This window comes from Theropithecus gelada, chromosome 10 (genome assembly GCF_003255815.1).
Source record: "Theropithecus gelada isolate Dixy chromosome 10, Tgel_1.0, whole genome shotgun sequence".
NCBI lineage: Eukaryota > Metazoa > Chordata > Mammalia > Primates > Cercopithecidae > Theropithecus > Theropithecus gelada.
Genome location: NC_037678.1, coordinates 356,121 through 382,593, shown reverse-complemented (window position 1 = coordinate 382,593; position 26,473 = coordinate 356,121). Strand labels below are relative to the sequence as shown.

Below are 26,473 nucleotides of genomic sequence, written 5' to 3'. Positions count from 1 at the left end.
CAACCTCCACCTCCCGGGTTCAAGTGATTCTGCTGCCCTAGCCTCCCGAGTAGCTGGGATTACAGGCGCCTGCAACCAAGCCCAGCTAATTTTTTGTATTTTTAGTAGAGACGGGGTTTCACTATGTTGGCCAGGCTGGTCTCGAATGCCTGACCTCGTCGTGATCCACTCACCTCAGTCTCCCAAAGTGCTGGGATTACAGGTGTGAGCCACCACATCCAGCCACACCATGTTTTAAAGAAAAAAGTTTAAATGTAGGACCTATTTCTTTTTTTTCTTTTTTCTTTTTTCTTTCTTTCTTTTTTTTTCTTCTTTGAGATGGAGTCTCACTCTGGCCCAGGCTGGAGTGCAGTGGTGCGATCTTGGCTCACTGCAACCTCCGCCTCCTGGGTTTAAGTGATTCTCCTGCCTCAGCCCCCCGAGTAGCTGGGATTATAGGCGCCTGCCATTTAGCCTAGCTAGTTTTTGTATTTTTAGTAGAGACAGGGTTTTACTGTGTTGGCCAGGCTGATCTTGAACTCCTGACCTCATGTTCCACCTGCCTCAGCCTCCCAAAATGCTGGGATTACAGGTGTGAGCCACTGCGCCCAGCCACAAATGTGGGACCTATTTCTAAGAAATCCTTTTTAAAGGTCAGGGTATTGGCAATCCTGATTTTAAAATATTTTTAATCATTATTGGAAATTTAAGTGACGGTGGGTTCAAGAGCTAAAAATCAGAACTTTTAAAACAGAAATTTTATTTTCTGAGGGACTTCATACCTGACAACACCAATTAAACATAATACTCCACCCATCCCACAAATTATTAAATACATTATTTCACCTGGGACTAAGATAATTATAAAATGGAGTTTTAAAGTTATAATATAGCCAGGGACAGTGGTTTGTGCTTGTAATTCCTGCTACTCAGCAGGCTGAGGCAGGAGGATCACTTGAAGGCTGTAATGTGCTGTGTGAACTGGGTGTCCGCACTAAGTTCGTCATCAGTTTGGTGACCTCCCAGAAAAGGAAGACTGCCAGGTTGCCTAAGGAGGCATGAACCAGCTCAGGTTGGAAATGGAGCACATCGGAAACTACCATGCTGATTAGTAGTGGGACTGGAACTGTGAGTAGCTACTGCTTTCCACCCTGGGCAACATAGTGAGACCCCATCTCTGAAAAAAAAAAAAAACTACCTTAATATATCATTTAAGTGTCATGTTTGTTAGTTGAGTTATGAAATCAAAGACAACATTTATATTCAAGGGACAGATGATAAATGCTTTTCCATTGCTCTGTTTTTTAAATTTTGTAATTATTATTTTTTGAGATGGGGTCAGTCTCTGGTCACGGAGGCTGGAGTGCAGTGGCATGATCTCAGTTCACTGCAACCTCTGCCTCCCAGGCTCAAGTGATCTGCCTCAGCCTCCCGAGTAGCTGGGACTACAGGCGTGCACCACCACACCCGGCTAATTTTTGTATTTTTTGGTAGAAATGGGGTTTTTCCATGTCACCCAAGCTAGTCTTGAACTCTTGGACTCAAGTGATCTGCCACCTTGGCCTCCCATAGTGTTGCGATTATAGGTGTGAGCCACAGCGCCCTGCCTCCTTTTCCTGTTGTCTGCCATTTTGATAAGTTAACTTTACCAAGGAAGAACTTAAAATAAGATTTTTCCTCTTATTTTTCAGGTAAAGAGATTATAAATCTTCCACTGAATGAAAAAAATTTTCTTAAAGCTGCATATACGCCAAGAAAAAAACCACAAATGTTTTTCTATTTTGCCTGAATACATGATTTAAACAAGAGATTTCCATAGAAGGTAAGCTAAGTTTCTTTTTCAATTTGATTCTGTTTTATTGTGTAATTTATACAAAAGGTCTGTATAGGTGGAAGTTCGAAGATGGGTCACAGCAAAAAATGTAGTTTAGAAGATGTGCTGGCCGGGCGTGGTGGCTCACGCCTGTAATCCCAGCACTTTAGGAGGCTGAGGCGGGCAGATCAGGAGTTCGAGACCAGCCTGACCAACATGGTGAAACCCCATCTCTACTAAAAATACAAAAATTAGCTGGGTGTGATGGTGTGTACCTGTAATCCCACCTACTCAGGAGGCTGAGGCAGGAGAATCGCTTGAACCCGGGAGGTGGAGGTTGCAGTAAGCCAAGATTGTGTCACTGCACTCTAGCCTGGGTGACAGAGTGAGACTCTGTTTAAAAAAAAAGAAAAAAATAGAAGATGTATTCATGGTCTCTTTTGGTGTTTTTTGATCCTCCTGTGTCTAGTTTTGAGATGCTCTGTGTGTTTTTGAGCAAGTTACTTGGTCTTTCCAAGCCCAAGTTTAATTCTTTTTTTTTTTTTTTTTTTTTTTGAGACGGAGTCTCGCTCTGTTGCCCGGGCTGGAATGCAGTGCTGTGATCTCGGCTCACTGCAACCTCCGCCTCCCGGGATCAAGCAATTCTTCTGCCTCAGCCTCCCAAGTAGCTGGGACTACAGGTGCACACCACCACGCCCGGCTAATTTTTGTAATTTTAGTAGAGATGGAGTTTCACCATATTGCCCAGGGTGATCTCAAACTCCTGACCTTGTGATCCACCCTCCTTGGCCTCCCAAAGTGCTAGGATTACAGGTGTGAGCCACTGCGCCCGGCCCAAAGTTTAATTCTGACAAAATGGGAACAGTTTTGCACGTATGTAATGAGGTATATATTCTGTCTCATTTGTGGGGAACATGTGAGATACAGCATATACACGGTCACAGCTGCCATTCAAGCCACACAGTTATGTAGAAAATGAAAAAGGGAGGGAAGGACCTCTGCTTCCAGCAGTATTAGATACTCTTACCATTGCAGTTCAGTTAGATGCTGGATAAATTAGAATAAATATAATTTCTTTATTTTATATTTTTTTGTCACCCAGGCTGGAGTGCAGTGGTGTGATTGTAGCCCACCACAGCCACGTACACCCAGGCTGAAAGGATCCTCCCACTTAAGCCTCCTGAGTAGCTGGGACTATAGGAATGCACCACCATGGCTAATTTATTTTTTATATATATATATATATATATAGTGTGTGTGTGTGAGAGATGGAGTCTCGTTCTGTTGCTCATGCTGGAGTGCAATGGCACGACCTTGACTCACTGCACCCTCCGCCTCCCGGGTTCAAGTGATTCTCCTGCGTCAGCCTCCCAAGTATCTGGGATTACAGGCACCAGCCACCATGACCTGCTAATTTTTGTGTTTTTAGTAGTGGCGGGGTTTCACCACATTGGTCAGGGTAGTCCTGAATTCCTGACCTCAAGCAATCCAGCCGCCTCAGCCTCCCAAAGTGCTGGGATTATAGGCGTGAGCCACCGCACCCGGCCCACCACGGCTAATTAAAAAAACTTTTTTAGAGATGGGGTCTCACTGTGTTGTCCAGACTGGCCTTGAACTCCTGGGCTGAAGTGATCCTCCTGCCTTGGCCCCCCAAAGTGCTGAGATTATAGGTGTGAGTTACCGTGCTTGGCCAAGTATAGTTTCTGTGAACACTTTGATGCATTAAAAATTAAGATAACCCGGCTGGGCGGATGGCTGGCTTGAGTCTGAAAGGTGGAGGCTGCAGCGAGACAAGGTCGTGCCACTGCCCTCCAGCCTGGGTGACAGAGCCAGACCCTGTCTCAAAAAAAACCCACCAAAATTCAATATATATGGATTAAACAGATTAAACATAGATGAAATGGAATTAGTAAAGTGAAACATAGTGGAAGACATTACCCAAAGTGCAGCCCTGAGAGATCAGTGATGGTAGTAAATACGTAGTTGGAATTCTCAAATGAAAAATTCGGGGCCGGGCGCGGTGGCTCAAGCCTGTAATCCCAGCACTTTGGGAGGCCGAGACGGGTGGATCACGAGGTCAGGAGATCGAGACCATCCTGGCTAACATGGTGAAACCCCGTCTCTACTAAAAAATACAAAAAAAAACTAGCCGGGCGAGGTGGCGGGCGCCTGTAGTCCCAGCTACTTGGGAGGCTGAGGCAGGAGAATGGTGTGAACCCGGGAGGCGGAGCTTGCAGTGAGCTGAGATCTGGCCATTGCACTCCAGCCTGGGCGGCAGAGCGAGACTCCGTCTCAAAAAAAAAAAAAAAAAAAAAAAGAAAGAAAAATTCGGGAATACTGAAGAGAGTTGTTATTCAAAGTATTAATAACTTTGAACTTTCAGAAACTAATAAAAGACATAAATTCATAGGTTTAAGAATCACAGTATGTTCCAATCAGTATTTTTAGGAAAAAACAAACCCAGCCGGGCGTGGTGGTTCACGCCTGTAATCCCAGCACTTTGGGAGGCCAAGGTGGGCGGATCACAAGGTCATGAGATCGAGACCATCCTGGCTAACACGGTGAAACCTCGTCTCTACTAAAAATACAAAAATTAGCCGGGCGTGGTGGTAAGCACTTGTAGTCCCAGCTACTCTGGAGGCTGAGGCAGGAGAATTGCTTGAAGGTGGGAGGTGGAGGTTGCAGTGAGCTGAGATTAAGCCACTGCACTCCAGCCTGGGCGAGAGCAAGACTCTGTCCCCAAAAAAAAAAAAAATCAGAAAGAAAAAGAAAAAAACAAACCCACACCCACACCCATACACTGAAATGGTATAGCACCAAAGACAAAAAGAAGAAGATATTAAGGTAAAAGTTAAAAAACAGATTACCTAAAATGGAACATTAGCTAGGTTGACAACATGTCTCATCAGCATGAATGGAAGCCAGTAAAGAGTAGAATAATTCCTCAAAGTGACGAGAGCACATAAGTTTCATTATAGAATCGTGTTATCAAATACATTTTGCAAGAAAAATGGCAAGGTTTTATGTTTTTGAGAATGTTAGGCTAGGTTATTTAGACTACCTTCTACTCCCCCACCCCACCCCAGAAAAACAACCACAATTGTTAGATTAAAAAAAATAAATAAAAGAACTGACAAAAAAGCAAGGAACTTTTCGATCAAAATCTGACTGAAAATAACGTAGAAAGGTAATTTAAACACCCTTAAACACTGTAGAATGGAGTCTGCTTTTGCCTTGAGGGCGTTTGCTGATGTAGACAAAGTGGGGCTTTGATTTTAGAGGATTTGTAGGGTGAAAAGAACAGTAGTTAAGCTCGATTCCTCTCAAGGTAAATAACCTAAAGGAAACCCTCCCCACACTGGTGGAACTCTGAAGGGCTGTGTCCTCAAGGTGTGAGGGCAGACTGGAGACACACGTGCCTCACACCATTCCTTGTCCCCACCTGGTTGTCTTTTTACTAAATGTAGCACAAAAAAGATGAAAAGGGAAAAAACCTGTGTCTGAGAATTGTGGCTATATATTGGCCTTTGTGAGGATTTTTAGCCCAGGTTACATTGCCTGGTAGTTAAGGGAAATCAGGCATGAATTTAATTCAAGGTGTTTCTAGCTTGTCATTTGACAGAAACAGAGATAAAACCTCGCTGGAAGAAGTTACCTTTATCCTAAGATACAAAGAATCCCTGCAGATTTCTTTTTCTTTTCTTTTCTTTTTTTTTTTTTTTTGAGATGGAGTCTTGCTTTGTAACCCAGGCTGGAGTGCAGTGGCACAATCTGGTTCACTGCAACCTCTGCCTCCCAGGTTGAAGTGATTCTCCTACTTCAGCCTCCCAAGTAGCTGGGACTGTAGGCGTGTGTCTGTCTAATTTTTGTATTTTTAGTAAGGACGGGATTTCACTGTGTTGGCCAGGCTGGTCTTGAACTCCTGACCTCAGGTGATCCACCTGCAGTTATTTTTTAAGGACAGCGATTAATAGTACACAGACAAAAATGACTAAGCACACAAGGAAATAAGCTACCCTGAGTTAAACCAGTACAGTTCAGGCATGGTGGCTCATGCCTGTAATCCCAGCAGACTGAGAGGCTGAGGCAAGAGGATGGCTTGAGTCCATGAGTTGGAGGCTGCAGTGAGCTGTGGTTGCACCGCTGCACTCCAGCCTGAGTGACAAAGTGAAACCTTGTCTCAAAAAAACCCCCAGAAGCCGGGCGTGGTGGCTCACACCTGTAATCCCAGCACTTTGGGAGGCTGAGGCGGGTGGATCACAAGGTGAGGAGATCGAGACCATCCTGGCTAACACGGTGAAACCCTGTCTCTACTAAAAATACAAAAAATTAGCCAGGCGCGGAGGCGGGCGCCTGTGGTCCCAGCTACTCGGGAGGCTGAGGCAGGAGAATGGTGTGAACCCGGGAAGCGGAGCTTGCAGTGAGCCGAGATCGCGCCACTGCACTCAAAACAGAAAAACCAGTAGAAACGCTTTCTCAAAGACTTCAGGTATTGGAATTGTTAGAAACAGACCGTTAAAATGTGTGCTTTTTGTGTGTGCGTGAGAAGATCTTACTCTATCACCTAGGCTGGAGTTGGAGTACAGTGGTGTGATCTTGGCTCACTGCAACCTCTGCCTCCTGGGCTCAAGTGATCCTTCTGTCTCAGCCTTCCGAGTGGCTGGGACTATAGGCACACACCACCACACCTGGCTAATTCTTTGTATTTTTTGTAAAAATAGGTTTTTGCCATGTGGCCCAGGCTGGTCTCGAATTCCTGGCTTCAAGCCATCTGCCCACCTTGGCCTCCTAAAGTGCTGGAATTACAGGTGTGATCCAGCATGCTGGCTGAGTGTGCTTCTTATTTTTATTTTATTTTTTGAGATGGAGTGTCACTCTGTTGCCCAGGCTGGAGTTCAGTGGCATGATCTTGGCTCACTGCAAGCTCCGCCTCCCAGGTTCACGCCATCTTCCTGCCTCAGCCTCCCGAGTAGCTGGGACTACAGGCGCCTGCCACCACGCCCAGCTAATTTTGTGTATTTTTAGTAGAGATGGGGTTTCACTGTGTTAGCCAGGTTGGTCTCGATCTCATGACCTCGTGATTTGCCCGCCTCGGCCTCCCAAAGTGCTGGGATTGCAGGCGTGAGCCACCGCACCTGGCCTATTTTTAAAGAAATAAATATTTGATAACATAAAAATATTTGTAGGAAACAATAGAAGGTGATCTAGAATATTTGAAAAAGGAGCAAATAGAACGTCTAGAAATAAAGAATAAAATATCCAATATCACGAATTCAGGCCAGGTATGGTTGCTCATGCCTATAATCCCAGTACTTTGGGAGGTAGAGGCAGGGAGATCAGTTGAGCCCAGAAGTTCAAGACCAGCCTGGGAAACATGGTGAAAACCTGTCTCTACAAAGAATTTTAAAAATTAGCCAGCTGTGGTGGTGCACATCTGTAGTCCCAGCTGCTTGAAAGGCTGAGGTGGGAGGATCACTAGAGCCCAGGAGGCCAAGCCATTAATGTGCAAGTGCACTCCGGCCTGGGTGACAGAACGAGACCCTCTCTCAATAATAATAATAATTCAGTGTGTAGGGGTTTAATAAAAAAAATATACAGTGAAGTGAAAATCACTGAACCAGAAAACAGGTCAGAAGGAATTAACCCAGAATGAAGCACAGAGAAAATGGTGGGAAACTGACTAGAACATGGGACATCGAGGGGGAATGTCCAATGAGTGTTTACTTAATGTTCTGTAAAGAGAAATGAGAGAACGAGGCCGATTTATTATTAGGAAAGATAAAGACTAAAATTTCTCAGAATCAGTGAAAGAAATCTACAGATTTAGGCCAGGTGGGAGGATCACAAGGTCAGGAGTTTGAGACCAGCCTGGCCAGCATGGCGAAACTCCATCTCTACTAAAAATACAAAAATTAGCTGGGCCTGGTGGCGCATGCCTGTAATCCCAGCTACTCGGGAGGCTGAAGCAGGAGAATCACTTGACCCTGGGAGGCAGAGGTTGCAGTGAGCCGAGCTTGCACCACCGCATTCTAGCCTGGGTGACAGAGCGAGACTGTCTCAAAAGAAGTCTACAGATTTGAGAAGACAACTGAATGGTAAGCAGGATAAATAAAAAGAAAATTTATAGCTAGCCAAAGGAGAGTAAAACTATAAAGCACCAAAGACAAAGAGGGATCTTAAAATAAACTAATAAGACAGATCAACTTTATCTGAGCAGCAGTAAGAATGATGGCTGACTTCTTAAGTGCCACAATGGAAACCAGAAACCAGTGGAGTAATATTTTCATTGTGCTGAAAGTAAAATAATTCCTGACTTCTAACTTTATATCAGGAAAAATTATCTTTCAAAAAAATTATCTGCTGTAGGCTGGTGTGGTGGGTCACACCTGTAATCCCAGCACTTTGGGAGGCCGAGGCAGGTGGATCACCTGAGGTCAGGAGTTCAAGACCAGCCTGACCAATATGGAGAAACCCCATCTCTATTAAAAATACAAAATTAGCCGGGCATGGTGGTGCGTGCCTGTAATCCCAGCTACTTGGGAGGCTGAGGCAGGAGAATTGCTTGAACCTGGGAGGTGGAAGTTGTGTTGAGCTGAGACTGGCGCCACTGCACTCCAGCCTGGGCAACAAGAGCAAAACTCTGTCTCCAAAAAAAAAAAAAAAAAAATTATCTGCTGTAGTTGAATGTTTGTGTCCCTCCAGAATTCATATTGAAACTTAATCCCCAATGCAATAGTCTTAAGAGGTGGGGCCTACCAGCCTGAGCAACATGGTGAAACTCTCTCTCTTTTTTTTTTTTTTTTTTTGAGACAGAGTCTCGCTTAGTCGCCCAGGCTGGAGTGCAGTGGCGCGATCTCGGCTCACTGCAAGCTCCGCCTCCCGGGTTCACGCCATTCTCCTGCCTCAGCCTCCCGAGTAGCTGGGACTACAGGCGCCCGCCGCCTCGCCCGGCTAAAAAAAAATTAGCTGGGCATGGTGGAGCCTGCCTGTAGACCCACCTACTTGGGTGGCTGAGGCAGGAGGATCACTTGAACCCAGGAGATTGAGACTGCAGTGAACCATGATTGCACCACTGCACTCCTGCCTGAGCAAGAGTTAAACCCTGTCCCAGTTAATTTAAAAAAAAAAAAAATGGTGAGGCCTAGAAGATGATAAGGTTGTGAGGGCCACTCTCATGAATGGGATTAGTGCCTTGTAGAAGGGCTTGAGGGAGTCTGTTAGTCCCTTTTGCCATGTGAGGACACAGTGGAGGCACCATCTATGAAAATTAGGTCCTTATCACACTCTGAATCTGCTGCTGCCTTGGTTTTGGATTTCCCATCCCCCAGAGCTTTGAGAAATAATTTTCTGTCGTTTATAAATTACCCAGTCTAAGATATTTTGTTATAGCAGCAAAACAGGGTAAGACACAGTCCTTTACTAAATATAATTCTCAAGAACGGGCCAGGCGCGGTGACTCAGGCCTGTAATCCCAGCACTCTGGGAGGCTGAGAAGGGTGGATTGCTCGAGTCCAGAAGCTTGAGACCAGCCTGGGTGACATGGTGAAACCCTGTCTCTACAAAAAAAAAAAACCAAAGGTTAGCCAGGAGCAGTGGTGCACACCTGTAGTCCCAGCTACTTGGGAGGCTGAGGTGGGAGGATCACTGGAGCCTGGAGGTGGAGGTTGTAGTAAGTTAAGATCACACCACTGCACTCCAGCCTGAGTGACAGAATGAGACCGTGTCTCAAAATAAAATAAGAAATAGAATGGACTTTAGGCAGAAAACTGATCCTAAATGGAAGAACTGAGATTCAAAGAAGAATGCAAAGCAAATATGTGAGAAAATTCAAATTAACACTGGCTGGGTGCAGTGTCTTCTGCCTGTAATTCCAGCACTTTGGGAGGGTCACTTGAGCCCCGAAGTTTGAGACCAACCTGGACCACATAGGGAGACCTTGTCTCTACCAATAATAAAAAAAAATCCTGGGCATGGTGGCACATTCCTGTGGTCCCAGATACTTAGGAGGCTGAGATGGGAGGATCATGTGAGTCCTGGAAGTTGACATTGCCGTAATCACACCACCATACTCCAGCCTGGCTGGCAGACCAAAACCCTGTCCCCTCCAAAACACCCCACTAATTTGTTAGTAATGTAATAATATCTATGGGGTAAAATCAAGGTAGAATTGCATCATATATGAAAATAGTAACATGTAAGTCATGAAGGAGAGTAAATGAAGTTAAAACATTCCAGTCTTTGTAGTAGCTGTGTCTTAGTCCATTTGTGTTGTTATAAAGGAATACCAGAGGGTGGGTAATTTATAAGGAAAAGAGGTTTATTTGACACAGTTCTGGTTCTGGTAAGAGTTTCAGACTGCTTCTGCTCATGGCGGAAGTTCAAGGGGAGCCAAAGGAAAGCTAGCTTGTAGAGACCCCATGGTGATAAAGAGGAAGAGAGAGAAAGAGAAGGTGCCAAACTCTTTCAACAACCAGTTCTCTTGGGAACTAAGAATGATAACTGGCCGGGCATGGTGGCTCACGCCTGTAATCGCAGCACTCTGGGAGGCAGAGGCGGGTGGATCACCTGAGGTCAGGAGTTCGAGACCAGCCTGGCCAACATGGTGAGACCCCATCTCTACTAAAAATATAAAAATTAGCTGGACGAGGCAGCAGAATCGCTTGAACCTGGGAGGTGGATGTTGCAGTGAGCCAAGATCACGCCATTGCACTCCAGCCTGGGTGACAAGAATGAAACCCTGTCTCAAAAAAAAAAAAAAAGAGTGAGAACTCGGTTACTCCCTCTAGAATGGCACCAAACCATTCACAAGGGATCTGCCCCAATACCCTAAACACCTCCTACCAGGCCCCACCTCAGCACTGGGCATCACAGTTTAACATGAGGCCTGGTGGGGCCAAAGAAACCATATCCAAACCACAGCAAACTAGGATAGGGATTAGCTGTAGATTTTAATAAGTGCAGTTTACAAGTTCTAAGGAATTATTGTAAGAATAGAAACAGTGTACAGTTTCCAAATTAGTGAAGAGAAAATAGTGGACCTTCCTTTATTCTTGTGAGGAAAAGTTGCAACAGTTTTTTTTAGCAACCATTAAATAATAATATATTGAAAACTTAACCTGTGAAAATGGAAAGAAGACAGGGCACGTGCTTTTACCACTTGAGAATAGTGATGGAAGTCTTAGCCCAATAAATCAGAAGAAAAGGATAAAGAGATAAAATAATTAAAAAGGAAGAAACTATTATTCATTGATGATACTATTGTATATGTAGAAAATCCAAAATGATCCAAAGCTACAATACAGTCAATTCTTTTTTTTTTTTTCTTGAGATGGAGTCTCACTCTGTCACCCAGACTGGAGTGCGGTGGCGCGATCTCGGCTCACTGCAAGCTCCGCCTCCTGGGTTCACACCATTCTCCTGCCTCAGCCTCCTGACTAGCTGGGACTACAGGCGCCTGCCACCACGCCCGGCACATGTTTCGTATTTTTAGTAGAGATGGGATTTCACCATGTTAGCCAGGATGGTCTCGATCTCTTGACCTTGTGATCTGCCTGCCTCAGCCTCCCAGAGTGCTGGGATTACAGGCGTGAGCCACTGCGCCTGGCCTTTTTTTTGTTTGTTTGTTTTTTGTTTTTGTTTTTTGAGATAGAGTCTCACTCTGTCACCCAGACTGGAGTGCAGTGTCACAATCTCAGCTCAATGCAACCTCTGCCTCCCAGGCTCAAGTGATTCTCTTGCCTCAGCCTCCCGAGTAGCTGGGATTACAGGGATGTGCCACCACACCTGGCTAATTTTTGTGTTTTTAGTAGAAATGGCCAGGGTGGTCTCAAACTTCTGACCTCATGTGATCTATCTGCCCTGGCCTCCCAAAGTGCTGGGATTACAGGCATGAGCCACCGCACCCAGCCTGATTTTGAAATTATATGAAAACGAAGGGGTCCACGAATCCTCAAGATATGACTGAAGGATTCCAATTCATTCCACGTGTCAAACATCTTAAGATGCTGGTATTTTCGTATTGGTAGGTGCCCATCAGCCCTGGTTTGCCCAAGTGTGCTGGTTTTTCTGGTGGTCCTGGTCTCGTTGAGTCCTTTTGGAAGTCTTATTCTGCTGTTTGGGTAAAGAATTGACTGTATTTTTTAGTTTTTAATTTTTGTTTTTAGGATTGCCCACGTTTTCCCAAATATAGAATTCCACACCAGAGAATAGCATCTTACCATAGTAGAGAGATTGCTTCTCTTTTGGTAAGTGGTGGCCAGGAAGGAGCGCCAGGTAGAATTAAGTCCTGGCCCCCAGGCCTGTCTTGTTCCCTCTCTCTTTGCTTTCTGTGAGTTCCTTGGGCCTTCTTGTTTATGATGGAGAATATATAGGACTTAGCCTCCTCGGCTTCCTTCTTTCTTGCAGCCATATGGGGCTGTTATCTTTCTGCCTCTGGGAAATGAGAGGGTGGGTGTTAAAAATTAACTTCAAAAGGAGAAGGATGAGGCCGGGTGCGGTGGCTCTGACTATAATCCCAGCACTTTGGGAGGCCGAGGTGGGCGGATCCCCTGAGGTCAGGAGTTCAAGACCAGCCTGGCCAATGTGGTGAAACCCTGTTTCTACTAAAATACAAAAATTAGCCGGGCATGATGGCGGGTGCCTGTAATCCAAGCTACTTGGGAGGCTGAGACAGGAGAATTGCTTCAACCCGGGAGATGGTGGTTGTGGTGAGCTGAGATCACACCACTGCACTCCAGCCTGGCGGCTAAGCGAGACTCCATCTCAAAAAAAAAGGAGAAGGATGAACACTTTTGAGCTCATGCGTATTAGTGACATCACATCCCTTCTTTCACTCATTTAGTGAATTCAAGTATGATTTGATGGGCACTGAAAATATGCCAGGTGCGTTATGTAACTCCTGTAGCCTTTTGAAGAAAATATTATTTTATATGAAGCCCAGTGTCTTAACCTGTTTTCTGCTGTTTAGAATACCCGAAACTGGTTAATTTATAAAGAAAATAAATTTCTTTCTTTCTTTTTTTTTTTTTTTTTTTTGAGACGGGGTTTTCCTTTTGCCCCCCGGCTGGAGTGCAGTGGCTGGATCTCAGCTCACTGCAAGCTCTGCCTCCCGGGTTCACGCCATTCTGCCTCAGCCTCCCGAGTAGCTGGGACTACAGGCGCCCGACACCTCGCTCGGCTAGTTTTCTGTATTTTTTAGTAGAGACGGGGTTTCACCGTGTCGGCCAGAATGGTCTCGATCTCCTGACCTTGTGATCCACCCGTCTCGGCCTCCCAAAGTGCTGGGATTACAGGCTTAAGCCACCGCACCCGGCCTTTTTTTTTTTTTTTTTTGAGACGGAGTCTTGCTCTGTCACCCAGGCTGGAGTGCAGTGGTGCGATCTCGGCTCACTGCAAGCTCCGCCTCCCAGGTTCATGCCGTTCTCCTGCCTCAGCCTCCCAAGTAGCTGGGACTACAGGCGCTCACCACCACGCCCGGCTAATTTTATTTTGTATTTTTAGTAGAGACGGGGTTTCACCGTGTTAGCCAGGATGGTCTCGATCTCCTGACCTCGTGATCCACCCACCTCGGCCTCCCAAGGTGCTGGGATTACAGGCGTGAGCCACAGCACCTGGCCAGAAATTTCTNCCCATGATAACTCATTAATTCACGAATGGATTAATCCATTCTTGAGGGCAGATCTCTCACGATCCAGTTACCTCTTAAAGGCCCTACCTTTCAATACTGCCACACTTGGATTAAGTTTTGTTTTGTTTTGGAGACAGAATCTCACTCTGTCACCCAGGCTGGAGAGCAGTGGTGCAATCTAGACTCACAGCAGCCTCTCCCTCCCAGGTTCAAGTGATTCGTGTGCCTCAGCCTCCCGAGTAGCTGGGATTACAGGCGTGCACCGCCATCACGTCCGGCTGATTTTTATTTTTAGTAGAGACAGAGTTTCACCATGTTGGTCAGGGTGGTCTCAAACTGCTGACTCAGGTGATCCACCCACCTTGGCCTCCTAAAATGCTGGGATTACAGGCATGAGCCACCACACCCAGCCAGGGATTAAGTTTTTTGTTTTTTTCTTCTTTCTTGAGACAAAGTCTCGCTCTTGTCCCCTAGGCTGGAGTGCAATGGCACAGTGACTCACTGCAACCTCTGCCTCCCGGGTTCAAGCAATTCTCCTGCCTCAGCCTCCCGAGTAGCTGGGATTACCATGCCCAGCTAATTTTTGTATTTTTAGTAGAGACAGGGTTTCACCATGTTGACCATTCTGGTCTTGAACTCCTGACCGCAGGTGAGCCGTCTGCCTCGGCCTCCCAAAGTGCCGGAATTATAGGCATGAGCCACCGCGCCCAGCTTTTTTTTTTTTTTTTTTTTTTTTTTTTTGAGACAGAGTCTTGCTCTGTCTCCCAGGCTGGAGTGCAGTGGCTCGATCTAGGCTCACTGCAAGCTCCACTTCCTGGGTTCATGCCATTCTCCTGCCTCAGCCTCCTCAGTAGCTGGGGCTACAGGTGCTTGCCACCACGCCCGGCTAATTTTTTGTATTTTTAGCTGAAATGGGGTTTCACCGTGTTAGCCAGGATGGTCCCGATCTCCTGACCTTGTGATCCACCCATCTCGGCCTCCCAGAGGGCTAGGATTACAGGCTTGAGCCTCCGTGCCTGGCCAAGTTTTTTGTTTTGTTTTGTTTTGTTTTTTGAGATGGAGTCTTGCTCTGTCTCCTAGGCTGGAGTGCAATGGTACGATCTCGGCTCACTGCAACTTCTGCATCCTGGGTTCAAGCGATTCTCCTGCCTCAGCCTCCTGAGTAGCTGGGATTACAGGTACCCGCCACCACACCCAGCTAATTTTGCATTTTTAGTAGAGATGGGGTTTTACCACGTTGGCCAGGCTGGTCTCAAACTCCGGACCTCAGGTGATCCACCTGCCTCGGCCTCCCAAAGTGCTGGGATTACAGGCGTGAGCCGCTACGGCTGGCCTTAAGTTTTTTGTTTTTTTTTTTCAGATGGAGTCTCGCTCTGTCGCCCAGGCTGGAGTGCAGTGGCGCGATCTCGGCTCACTGCAACCTCTGCCTCCCGGGTTCACACCATTCTCCTGCCTCAGCCTCCCGAGGAGCTGGGACTACAGGCGCCACCACCACGCCCGGCTTATTTTTTGTATTTTTTAGTAGAGACGGCGTTTCACTGTGTTAGCCAGGATGGTCTCGATCTCCTGACCATGTGATCCACCCGCCTCGGCCTCCCAAAGTGCTGGGATTACAGGCGTGAGCCACCGCGCCCGGCCGGCCTTAAGTGTTAACATGAGTTTTGAAGTGGTTGTTTATTCAAGCCATAGACTCAGGGAGGTAAAGAACCTTGCTCAAATTGTAATAAGGTACAAACCGAGCTTCTGCAGAAAGGAGGTCCCAAAGAACAGCGGCTTGAGCAAGATGCAAGCACATTTCTTTCTCCTCTAACAGTCTGGTCAACCAGGTGGCCTTCCTCAGCTTGTGGCTTCCCCTCGTGGATCTAAAAGGGTCTTTATGGTTTTTGGTTTTCCACCAGGTGGAAAAATCAGAACCAAGGAAGCTCACAACAGTAAGAGCTTGAGGTTCCAGTGTCAGTTCTACTCCCAACCCACTGACCAGAGTTTAATCACATTATGATAATTGGCTGTAAGGAAGGCTGGAAAAGTTAGGCTGAAGGAGGGTGGCCATGTACCCAGCTGACCTCCATTCTGTTGAAGAAACGGAGACTGGAAACTGGGGACAAGTAGAATTTCTCCCACACATGCCTGCAGTCACACAGGTGGAGGGTGTGGATCCAGGCTCTCTCTTCCTATCTGCCCTGCTCTTCCGCAGTACCTTGCTACTGTTTTTGGGAAGAAGCAGCCTTTGAGAACTTTATTTATGTATTAAATTAAAATCATTTATTTATTTTTGAGACAGGGTCTCGCTGTATCACCGAGGCTGGAGTGAAGGGGTACGATCATAGCTCACTACAGCCTCAGCCTCCTGGGCTCAAGCAATCCCCCTGCCTCAGCCTCCCGAGTAGCTGAGACTATAGGTGCACACCACCATGCCCAGCTGATTTTTTAAAAGTTTTTTCATAGAGCTGGAGTCTTGCTGTGTCGCCCAGGCTTGTGTCGAACTCCTGGGCTCAAGTGAACCTCCTCACCTCGGCCTCCTAAGTTGTTGGGATTTTACAAGCATGAGCCATGTGCCTGGCCTCTTTTCACTTCTGATTTTGGATTTTTATTTAACCTGTTTGCCCTACTCCACTCCCTTTTTAAAGTTAGACTTTTTTCCCTGGTCTTTTTTCAGTGGACTGTGCCCAGGATCGACATAGTCTTGTTTGTTCCTTGGTTGTACAAATATTCATTGTGCTTCATGGGCTCACGTTGCCATTTTTTTTCAGGCCAAATGGAAATCAAGCATCCAGCCTGTCCAGTGGTGTGTTGGTAAATGTTTAACAACGGGCTTTCTGGGGAGGACAAACCCTCCTGGTTTGTAGCCCTTGCTGATTTCCATGGTGTTAATTCTCCCACCACGTTGCAGTTGAGCTGACAGTGTGATGTCCTGAAGGTGGAAGAGGGACGAGAGGTATGAGGGCACAGGTTGGGCCACCACGGAGCATGCCCTGTGTGGGCACAGTGACCTTATCTCTGTTTCCATCTCTACACTGAGGGTCTTTGATAATGAAATGTGCTGGAACTGCTCGAGAGCCTTTATGTGGCATAACTTAGTAATCCTCACCACAGGGATGTTGATTGCTGCATTTTATAGGTGAGGAAATCAAGGCATGAGAGATCATGTAAGTGGCCTCAGGTCATACTGCAGAGCTAGGACTTTGATCATAAATCTTTAAAAGAAAAACAGGCCGGGCGCGGTGGCTCAAGCCTGTAATCCCAGCACTTTGGGAGGCCGAGATGGGCGGATCACGAGGTCAGGAGATCGAGACCATCCTGGCGAACACCGTGAAACCCCATCTCTACTAAAAAATACAAAAAACTAGCCGGGCGAGGTGGCGGGCGCCTGTAGTCCCAGCTACTCGGGAGGCTGAGGCAGGAGAATGGCGTGAACCCGGGAGGCGGAGCTTGCAGTGAGCTGAGATCCGGCCACTGCACTCCAGCCCGGGCGACAGAGCGAGACTCCGTCTCAAAAAAAAAAAAAAAAAAAAAAAAAAGAAAAACAGTGGCCAGGTGCCAGTGGCTCATGCTGTAATCCCAGCACCTTGGGAGGCTGAGGCAGGTGGATTGCTTGAGCCCAGGTGTTCAAGACCAGCCTGGGCAACATGGCAAGATATGGTCTCTACAAAAAAAATTTTTTAGGATTAAAAAAAGAAAACAAACAGCCAACTTGGGTAACATGGAAAAACTTTGTCTCTACCAATAAAAGTACAAAAATTAGCTGGGTGTGGCGGCGCATGCCTGTAGTCCCAGCTATTTGGGAGGCTGAGGAGGGAGGATCACTTAAGCCCGGGAAGTTGAGGCTGCAGTGCGCCAAAATCCCACCACTGCACTCCAGCCTTGGCAATAGAGCGAGACCCTATCTCAAAAAAAAAAAAGCGGCCGGGCGCGGTGGCTCAAGCCTGTAATCCCAGCACTTTGGGAGGCCGAGATGGGCGGATCACGAGGTCAGGAGATCGAGACCATCCTGGCTAACCCGGTGAAACCCCGTCTCTACTAAAAAATACAAAAAATAGCCGGGCGAGGTGGCAGCGCCTGTAGTCCCAGCTACTCGGGAGGCTGAGGCCGGAGAATGGCGTGAACCCGGGAGGCGGAGCTTGTAGTGAGCTGAGATCCGGCCACTGCACTCCAGCCTGGGCGACAGCGCGAGACTCCGTCTCAAAAAAAAAAAAAAAAAAAAAAAGCCAAAATACTGGAGGTAGCTCATGCCTGTAATTTCAGCACTTTGAGAGGCTGAGACGGGAGGGTCACTTAAGCCCAGGAGTTTGAGACGGTTGTGGCTGCGTTCAGGCCTCTGCCTTCCAGTCTGGCTCACAGATTGGGACCCTGTCTTAAAAATAGACATACATTTTTTAAAAAGGGCCGGCCACGGTGGCTCACACCTGTAATCCCAGCACCTTGGGAGGCTGAGGCGGGCGATCACAAGGTCAGGAGTTCAAGACCAGCCTGGCCAACATGGTGAAACCCCGTGTCTAATAAAAATACAAAAATTAGCCAGATGTGGTGGCAGGTGCCTGTATTCCCAGCTACTCAGGAGGCCGAGGCAGGAAAATTGCTTGAACCTGGGAGGTGGAGGTTGCGACGAGCCAAGATTGCGCCTCTGCACTCCAGCCTGGGGACAGAGTGAGACTCCATCTCAAAAAACAAAAACAAAAACACAGTCGATTTGTGGCCAGTGAATAGGGCATTTCAGATTCTGATTTTCTCTTAGCAACAGTCTCTATCACAGAATGTTGTTTTTTAAAGGGCTCTTTCATGGAACTGTATGGTCATGTGGGCAACATTTCTGTTGAAATCTACCTTCTGTCTGACGGATATGCCATCCTGAAAAAGTAAAGAAGCTGAACTTCAAGTTCCTTTCGTTTAGCATTGGGTAAGAATCTAGAAGATGTTGATCATACTGTGCTTGACATCCCAGACAGACCACTGAGGATGGGAGTCAGGATGTGAGAGGAATCCTTACGCTCTGTGGAGACTCCCGGTGTAACCAGAAATGCCTTAAACCGACAAGCCATTGGCCATGACCACTTGTTTGTTCTGAAGATGCTGCCGTTGCTGACCTTGGGGTCATGTAGGGAAGGAAATGAAAGGTCTTCCCTGTAGGTAGGGCCAACCAGGAAGATGCTGGCATCTCTTTGGAGGATAGATAGGGTGTGGTTGTGCAGATAGGAGAAAAATTGGAAAAAAGAAGTCTGCGATATTATCTTAGTAAATGTTCTGGAGTCTGTTTCTTCGACAGTGAAATTAGCTGTAACTGAACCAGTGCCATTGCAGTGAGCTCTTAAAGGACGCCTCTTACAGAGTCTCGCTCTGTTGCCCAGGCTGGAGTGTAGTGGTGCAATCTTGGCTCACTGCAACCTCCACCTCCTGGGTTCCGGTGATTTTTCTGCCTCAGCCTCCCGAGTAGCTGAGATTACAGATGTGCGCCCCCATGCCTGGCTAAGTTTTGTATTTTTAGTAGAGATGGGGCTGGCCAGGCTGGGCTCAAACTCCTGACCTCAAGTGATCGCCCGCCTTCCGCAAAGTGCTGGGATTATAGGCGTAAGCCACTGTGCCCAGCCTGATGTGATCATTTTTGAGTGTTTCTTATAATGTGGGGAGAGGTGATAGAAACATAGAAATGTTCTTGTTATGCAGAGATTTTTTTTTTCTTTTCTTTTTTTTTTTTTTTTTGAGATGGAGTCTCACTGTCACCCAGGCCAGAGTGCAGTGGTGTAATATTGGCTCACTACAACCTCTGCCTCCTCGGGTTCAGACGATTCTCCTGCCTTAGTCTCCCACGTAGCTGGGATTACAGGCACACACCACCACACCCGGCTAATTTTTGTGTTTTTAGTAGAGATGGGGTTTCACCATGTTGGTCAGGCTGGTCTCAAACTCCTGACCTCAAGTGATCCACCTGCCTCGTCCTCCCAAAGTGTTGGGATTACAGACGTGAGCCACTGCGCCTGGCCCATATGCTGTTTTTCAAGAGAAACATTTTAAATATAAAGACACAAGTAGGTTGAAAGTCAAAGGATGTTAAAGGACATATACCAAGCATGAGTCACAAGAATGGTGAGATTGGTGTACTATGTTAATATCAGACAAAGCCAACTTCAAAACAAGGTATATTGCCAGAGATCATGAAGGACATTTCAAAATGATCGAAGAATTAATCATCAAGAAGACATAACAGGCCAGGCGTGGTGGTTTACACCTGTATTCTCAGCACTTTGGGAGGCTGAGGCAGGTGGATTGCCTGAGGTTAGGAGTTCCAAGACCAGCCTGGCCAACATGGTGAAACCCTGTCTCTACTAAATACAAAAAGTTAGCTGGGCATGGTGACACATGCTTGTAATCCCAGCTACCTGGGGGGCTGAGGCAGGAGAATCGCTTGAGCTCAGGAGGCAGAGGTTGCAGTGAGCCAGTTGCACCATTGCACTCCAGCCTGGGCAACAAGAGCGAAACTCTGTCTCAAAAAAAAAAAAAAAAAAAAGGCCGGGCGCGGTGGCTCAAGCCTGTAATCCCAGCACTTTGGGAGGCCGAGACGGGCGGATCACGAGGTCAGGAGATCGAGACCATCCTGGCGAACACGGTGAAACCCCGTCTCTACTAAAAAATACAAAAAAAAAAACTAGCCGGGCGAGGTGGCGGGCGCCTGTGGTCCCAGCTACTTGGGAGGCTGAGGCAGGAGAATGGCGTAAGCCCGGGAGGCGGAGCTTGCAGTGAGCCGAGATCGCGCCACTGCACTCCAGCCTGGGCGACAGAGCGAGACTCCGTCTCAAAAAAAAAAGGACGACGACATAACAATCCTAAATATATGTCAACTAATAAAAGAAATTCAGGGCCAGGTGTGGTGGTTCACACCTGTAATCCCAGCACTTTGGGAGGCCAAGGCGGACAGATCACGAAGTCAGGAGTTCCAGACCAGCCTGACCAACATGATGAAACTCCATCTCTACTAAAAACACAAAAATTAGCCGGGCATGGTGGCACGTGTCTGTTATCCCAGCTACCCAGGAAGGTGAGGCAGGAGAATCGCTTGACCCCGGGAGACGGAGATTGCAGTGAGCCAAGATCGTGCCACTGCACTCCAGCCTGGGTGACAGAGTGAAACTATGTCTCAAAAAAAAAAAAAAAAAAGAAATTCAGGCCGGATGCAGTGGCTCACATCTGAAATCCTGACACTTTGGGAGGCCAAGGCGCTTGAGACCAAGAGTTCAAGACCAGCCTGGGCAACATAGCGAGACCCCATCTCTATAAAAAATTTAAACATTAGCCGGTCATGGTGTTGCTTGGTTGTACTCCTAGCTACTTGGGAGGCTGAGATGGGAGGACTGCTTGGGCCTGCTATGATTGTGGCACTGCACTCCAGCCTGGGCAACATGGCGAAACACCATCTTTAAAAATAAAATCCTATCTGACAATGTTTGTCTTTAATTGAAATGACTATTTGCATTTAATGCACTTACTGAAATGGTTGAATTTATGTCTGGTACCTTGCTGGTTTTTTAAATTTATCTCCTCTGTTTTTGTTGCTTATCTCCTTGTATTTTTATTTTTAGCTTTGGTCTTTTGGATTAATCTGGTTGTTTTAAATGATCCTACTAGAAAAACTCTTCTAACAGGATCCTATTTCGTTGATGGTCTCTGGTAATCCACCCAGCCTTCCGTCTTCTCTGTGGCTAGAAACAGGACTGTCCACAAGTCACCTCTAACTGCCCTATCTTGCAAGTTCTGATTTTGGAGGAAAAAAAAAAAAAAAAACAGCCTTGACAAGGTGGGATTCGCTTCTTTTCCTGGGTTGTGTGTCATCCAGGTATGTGAGACGTAGTGCATTTCGGAGAGAGGAGCATTCCATATGTGTTTGGAGGTAGCCATCTTTTCCTGAAAGTCCTTTTAGGAATCATTATTTCTGGTCCTCTGAAGTTTGCTGCTACCACTTGTAAATATCTATCCATACCCCTTACAAGAAGAATAAGGAAGATCTTAAGACCCAGAAGGAAAACTGAATGCAGACCAGGTGTGGTGACTCAACGCCTGTAATCCCAGCATTTTGGGAGGCCAAGGCGGGCAGATCGCTTGAGCTCAGCCGTTCAAGGCCAACCTGGGCAACATAGTGAATCCCTGTCTCTACAAAAAAAAAAAAAAAAAAATGAACTCCCCCACACCCCAAAATCAAAACTGAGTGTAGTATCAGTGTATATATGGAGTCCCTTGTGCGGAAAGTCAAAGCAGCTTCATTTTGGGCCCTTAAGAGCTCCACCTCTGGGCTTCTCACATCTAAGTCCCTGAGAAGGGCCCACCCCAGTGGTGTGGATAGGTTGGGGGCTGCAGGGCCACACCCTTAGCTGCAGCTGGTACGGAACCGGTGCAGAAGGATACAAGTAGGAAAGTGCAGTTTGCATGGGAAGAAAAATGCAGTGTCCTTGTAGTGCAGATGGGGTCCAGGAGACCCAGGAGGTGCCCAGAGGACCTGGTGGCATGCTGTAGAAAGTAGCCTAGTGGGCATCTGGGACCAGGAGAGGTTTTGAAGCTGAGATGAGAAGATGTGCAGACATCAAGTGAGTTTGAATTAGCAAAAGCCAGAGGCTGTGGGAGTATGGCTGGACGGTGGAGGCTCCCATGTCAGGGGTCCTAGAGCAGCACTGGCTTTACAGACAGACAAACCTGGGCATTTACATCTGTGGTCAGCCTTTTCTTTTTCTTTTTTTTTTTTTTTTTTTTTTTTTTGAGACGGAGTCTCGCTGTGCTCCCAGGCTGGAGTGCAGTGGCGTGATCTCGGCTCACTGCAAGCTCCGCCTCCCGGGTTCACGCCATTCTCCCACCTCAGCCTCCCAAGTAGCTGACACTACAGGCGCCCGCCACCACGCCCGGCTAGTTTTTTGTATTTTTAGTAGAGACGGGGTTTCACCATGTTAGCCAGGATAGTCTCGATCTCCTGACCTCGTGATCCACCTGCCTCGGCCTCCCAAAGTGCTGGGATTACAGGCTTGAGCCACCGCGCCCGGCCAGCCTTTTATTTTTCTAAGTAAAAATATTAGATAAGATAAATTCTACCTACTATTTATAATTTTAAAAATAATGTTTCATGTAACATTGAAAAGATTTATAATCTCACATAAAGTTTTAACTTTGTTAAAGATGTGGGCTTTATGTTTTCACTTTCTATCAGAATAGTGAAAACTTCATTGCTAACCAGCCCTGGCCCACAGAGTGACATGTAAGACCCTAGGGACATTGTCTGACCCACAGAGTGACATGTAAGACCCTAGGGATGTTGTCTGACCCACAGAGTGACATGTAAGACCCTAGAGACGTTGTCTGACCCACAGAGTGACATGTAAGACCCTAGGGACGTTGTCTGACCCACAGAGTGACATGTAAGACCCTAGGGACGTTGTCTGACCCACAGTGTGACATGTAAGACCCTAGGGACATTGTCTGACCCACAGAGTGACATGTAAGACCCTAGTGACATTGTCTGACCCACAGAGTGACATGTAAGACCCTAGGGACATTGACCCACAGAGTGACATGTAAGACCCTAGTGACATTGTCTGACCCACAGAGTGACAGACAAACCCTGTCTGTCCAGACAAAGACAGCAAGAGCCAGGATGTCTGGGAAGCAGAGGAGGGGCTGGATCAGTGGTGATTCCTCAGGTGCCTGTGGCAAGACCTAGTGCCCGGTTGGTGTTCGTGTGAGGAGGTGCCTGCTTCAGAGATAACCCTGGGTGTGATTCAGCAAGATGGGGACGATGAGTGGAGGGGCCGGTGGCTGGGGGGTGGCAGAGGAGTGAGCGCAGGGTCGGGCAGCATCGTCTGTCTTGATTTTGACTTGCTGAGTTTGCTCACAAATGTGAGACTTTTGGAGGGGTGGTGTCCAGTGTTCACTCAGGACAGAAGGCATCCCTGACACGTGGGAGAGACACCGGGGTGCATTCGCCGAACAGAACTACAGAGCAAGAAAGAACCCTGAGGAGCGTGTTGAGCATGCTTTTGGATGGGGGACAGTGTGGGGAGTGAGGGCAAAGGAGGGGCTTAGCCCAGAGGAGAACCTGGAGAGGCAGGTCCTGGAGCTGGGGTGCAGCCTCAGAGCTGTCGAGCAGCTGGGAAGTCTGTGCGAACTTTGTGAGCCCAGACCATTCCTGATGGGCATCACCATCCTGAGCCCTGGGAATCGTGTGTGTTCATGCTGCGGGTGGACTTCTGGGTCTTGGGTCTAGTGCTGCTGAAGCTGGATTTGCAGAGGTGAGAGAAGTGACCCCTTTGCCCTCGCTTGCAGCTCCGCGGCCGTCACGATGTTCTGGAAGTTTGACTTGAACACCACGTCCCACGTTGACAAGCTGCTGGACAAGGAGCATGTGACGCTGCAGGAGTTAATGGATGAAGATGACATCTTGCAGGAGTGTAAGGCTCAGAACCAGAAGCTGCTGGACTTCCTGTGCAGGCAGCAGTGCATGGAGGAGCTGGTGAGCCTCATCACACAGGATCCGCCCCTGGACATGGAGGAGAAGGTCCGCTTCAAGTATGTACCAAAGCTGTGATGGGCCAGTGCGCCAGGCAGTACTGCAGGGATGCCGCGGGCAGTGTCTGAGGATGGCCAGGGCTGGGGATTTCTGGTGAAGAAGCCGTAAAAATCCACCTCGTGTGAGAAGTGAGGAGGGCACTCCCATGGGGTGTGATGTTGAGGAGGTTGCAGGTCGGGGGCGGCGGCTCACTCCTGTAATCCCAGCACTTTGGGAAGCTGAGGTGGGTGGATCAGTTGAGCCCAGGAATTTGAGACCAGCCTGGGCAACATAGTGAGACCCTGTCTCTATTAAAATTTTTTAAAGAATTAGCCGGATGTGGCGTCGTACACCTATGGTTCCAGCTACTCGGGAGGCTGAGGTAGGAGGATCACTTGAACTTGGTAGGTTGAGTCTGCAGTGAGCCATGATTGTGCCACTGCACTCCAGCCTGGGTGACAAGAGTGAGATCCTGTCTTTAAAAAAAAAAAAAGGCTGGGCGCAGTGGCTCACACCTGTAATCTCAGCGCTTTGGGAGGCCAAAGCGGGCAGATCACTAGGTCAGGAGGTCGAGACCATCCTGGCTAATACGCTGAAACCCATCTCTACTAAAAATACAAAACATTAGCTGGGCGTGGTGGCGGGCACCCATAGTCCTGGAGGCTACTGTACTCAGGAGGCTGAGGCAGGAGGATGGCGTGAACCCAGTAGGCGGAGCTTGCAGTGAGCTGAGATCATGTGACTGCACTGCAGCCTGGGCGACAGAGCGAGACTCCATCTCAAAAAAAAAAAAGAGTTTTGGCTGTCTTGTGCCTGCATTTTCTCATTCTGAGTTATAAGTAAATTTTAGGTTGGTATATGTCAGAGTGTTTTGAGTGGCAATATGTTGGGGAAAAAAGACGGATCCCATGCTGGAGATGCGGGTGGCATTGCAGCATGAGGCAGCACTGTCAGCAGGGTTGGCTCCAGGCCACAGAACGGCCAGGCAGGAGAGATGTGCGGTGTCTGACCCACAGTCCTGGGACATGCTTCACTTTAGGTCTTCAGCTTGAAGGACTTACATGATTGTCATTCGTGGTACTGTCGGTTCTCAAAGGTTTCCCTGAAACATCCATTCAGCCCTGGCCAGGATGCTAGGAGATGACACAGAGGAAGTGGGCAGTGTGGCGAGATGGCTGGAGCTTCAGGGCCTTGAGTCAGGACAGAAGGGTGAGCAAGGATGGGCCTGGGGCAAGAGGGAGGACGGGGCGGAGCCAGCCTCCCAGCTTCTCACAGTGCAGCTCTGCGAGGAGCACATGGCCCGCTGCGTCCCCAGGTGACGCCTCAGGTGGTAGGAGATCCATTCAGGTCAGCAAACCTCAACCTGCAGGTCATGTCCTGTTTCTCTGTGGCCCGTGAGTGAAGAATGGTTTTATATTCTTTTTTATTTTAGTCTTTTGAGACAAGGTCTCACTCTATCGCCCGGGCTGGAGCGCAGCGGCATGATCTCAACTCACTGGAGTCTCTGCCTCCCGGTCCCAAGTGATCCTCCCGCCTTAGCCTCCCAAGTAGCTGGCACTACAGGTGCATGCTACCATGCCTGGCCAATTTATTTTTATATTTCTTTTGTAGAGATGGGGTTTCACCATGTTACCCAGGCTGGTTTCAAACTCCTGGGCTCAAGCAATCCACCCACCTTGGCCTCCCAAAGTGCGGAGATTATAGGTGTGAACCACTGTGTCCAGCTGGTTTTACCTTTACCTTTTTAAATGGTTGGAAAAAAATCAAAGGAAGCTCGGGCATGGTGGCTCACGCCTGTAATCCCAGCACTTTGGTAGGCCAACGGGGGTGGATCACCTCAGGTCAGGAGTTTGAAAGCAGCCTGGCCAACATGGTGAAACCCCGTCTCTACTAAAAATACAAAAATTAGCCAGGTGTAGTGGTGCATGCCTGTAGTCCCAGCTACTCAGGAAGACTGAAGCAGGAGAATGACTTGAACCCGGGAGGTGGAGATTGCAGTGAGCTGAGATCGTGCCACTGCACTCCAGCCTGGGTGACAGAGCGAGACTCCATCTCAAAAAAAAAATCAAAAGAAGAATATTTTATTACACACATGAAAACGACATGAAACTCATGTGTCAGTGTCCACCAATAAAGTCTTATTAGACACATCCACACTCATCCACATCTCATGTAGCATTGAGCAGCTGCAGCAGGGGCCATGGGAAATAATTCCTCCCTGGCCGTTTACAGAAACTCTTTGATGGTCTTACAAGGAAAATAAAGCAGGATAGGGAGCCAGGGTGTCCTTGTATCAGGGGGTGGTCAGTACTTCATTTAGGGTAGTCAGGCAGGTCCTCTCAGGTAAGGGGAGCAGTGCTGGGATGGGGAGGAGAGTTCTAGCCTGAGCAGGGCCTTGCCTGTAAGGAACCGAGGGCTTAGGGTGGGGCGGCTACACCAGAAGCTGCTGTGGCTTCTGGTGTGCCGGTCACACCTGCTGTGTCAGCATCACTGTTGATAGCCCCATCCCTCCCACTCCCAAATGTGGCCCAGTCTGGTGACA

At 47.8% G+C, this 26,473-nt stretch overlaps 1 protein-coding gene across 13 annotated transcripts in view; it reads left to right on the top strand.

Annotated features, from left to right (window-relative positions):
• The first annotated feature begins 1,667 nt into the window (after nucleotides 1-1,667).
• Nucleotides 1,668-26,473, top strand: part of PPP6R2 (protein phosphatase 6 regulatory subunit 2) — a 70,442-nt gene continuing 45,636 nt past the window's right edge. For 10 of the 13 annotated variants that reach the window (XM_025398550.1, XM_025398552.1, XM_025398551.1 and 7 more), the window contains exons 1-2: nucleotides 1,668-1,801; nucleotides 23,709-23,951. In XM_025398550.1, the coding sequence (XP_025254335.1) occupies nucleotides 23,725-23,951 (227 nt within the window). In that variant the 5' untranslated portion in view covers nucleotides 1,668-1,801; nucleotides 23,709-23,724. Of the gene's footprint in view, nucleotides 1,802-18,185; nucleotides 18,313-21,087; nucleotides 21,241-23,708; nucleotides 23,952-26,473 lie in introns of all 13 variants that reach the window. The other 3 variants (XM_025398548.1, XM_025398543.1, XM_025398539.1) reach the window with 2 other exon arrangements.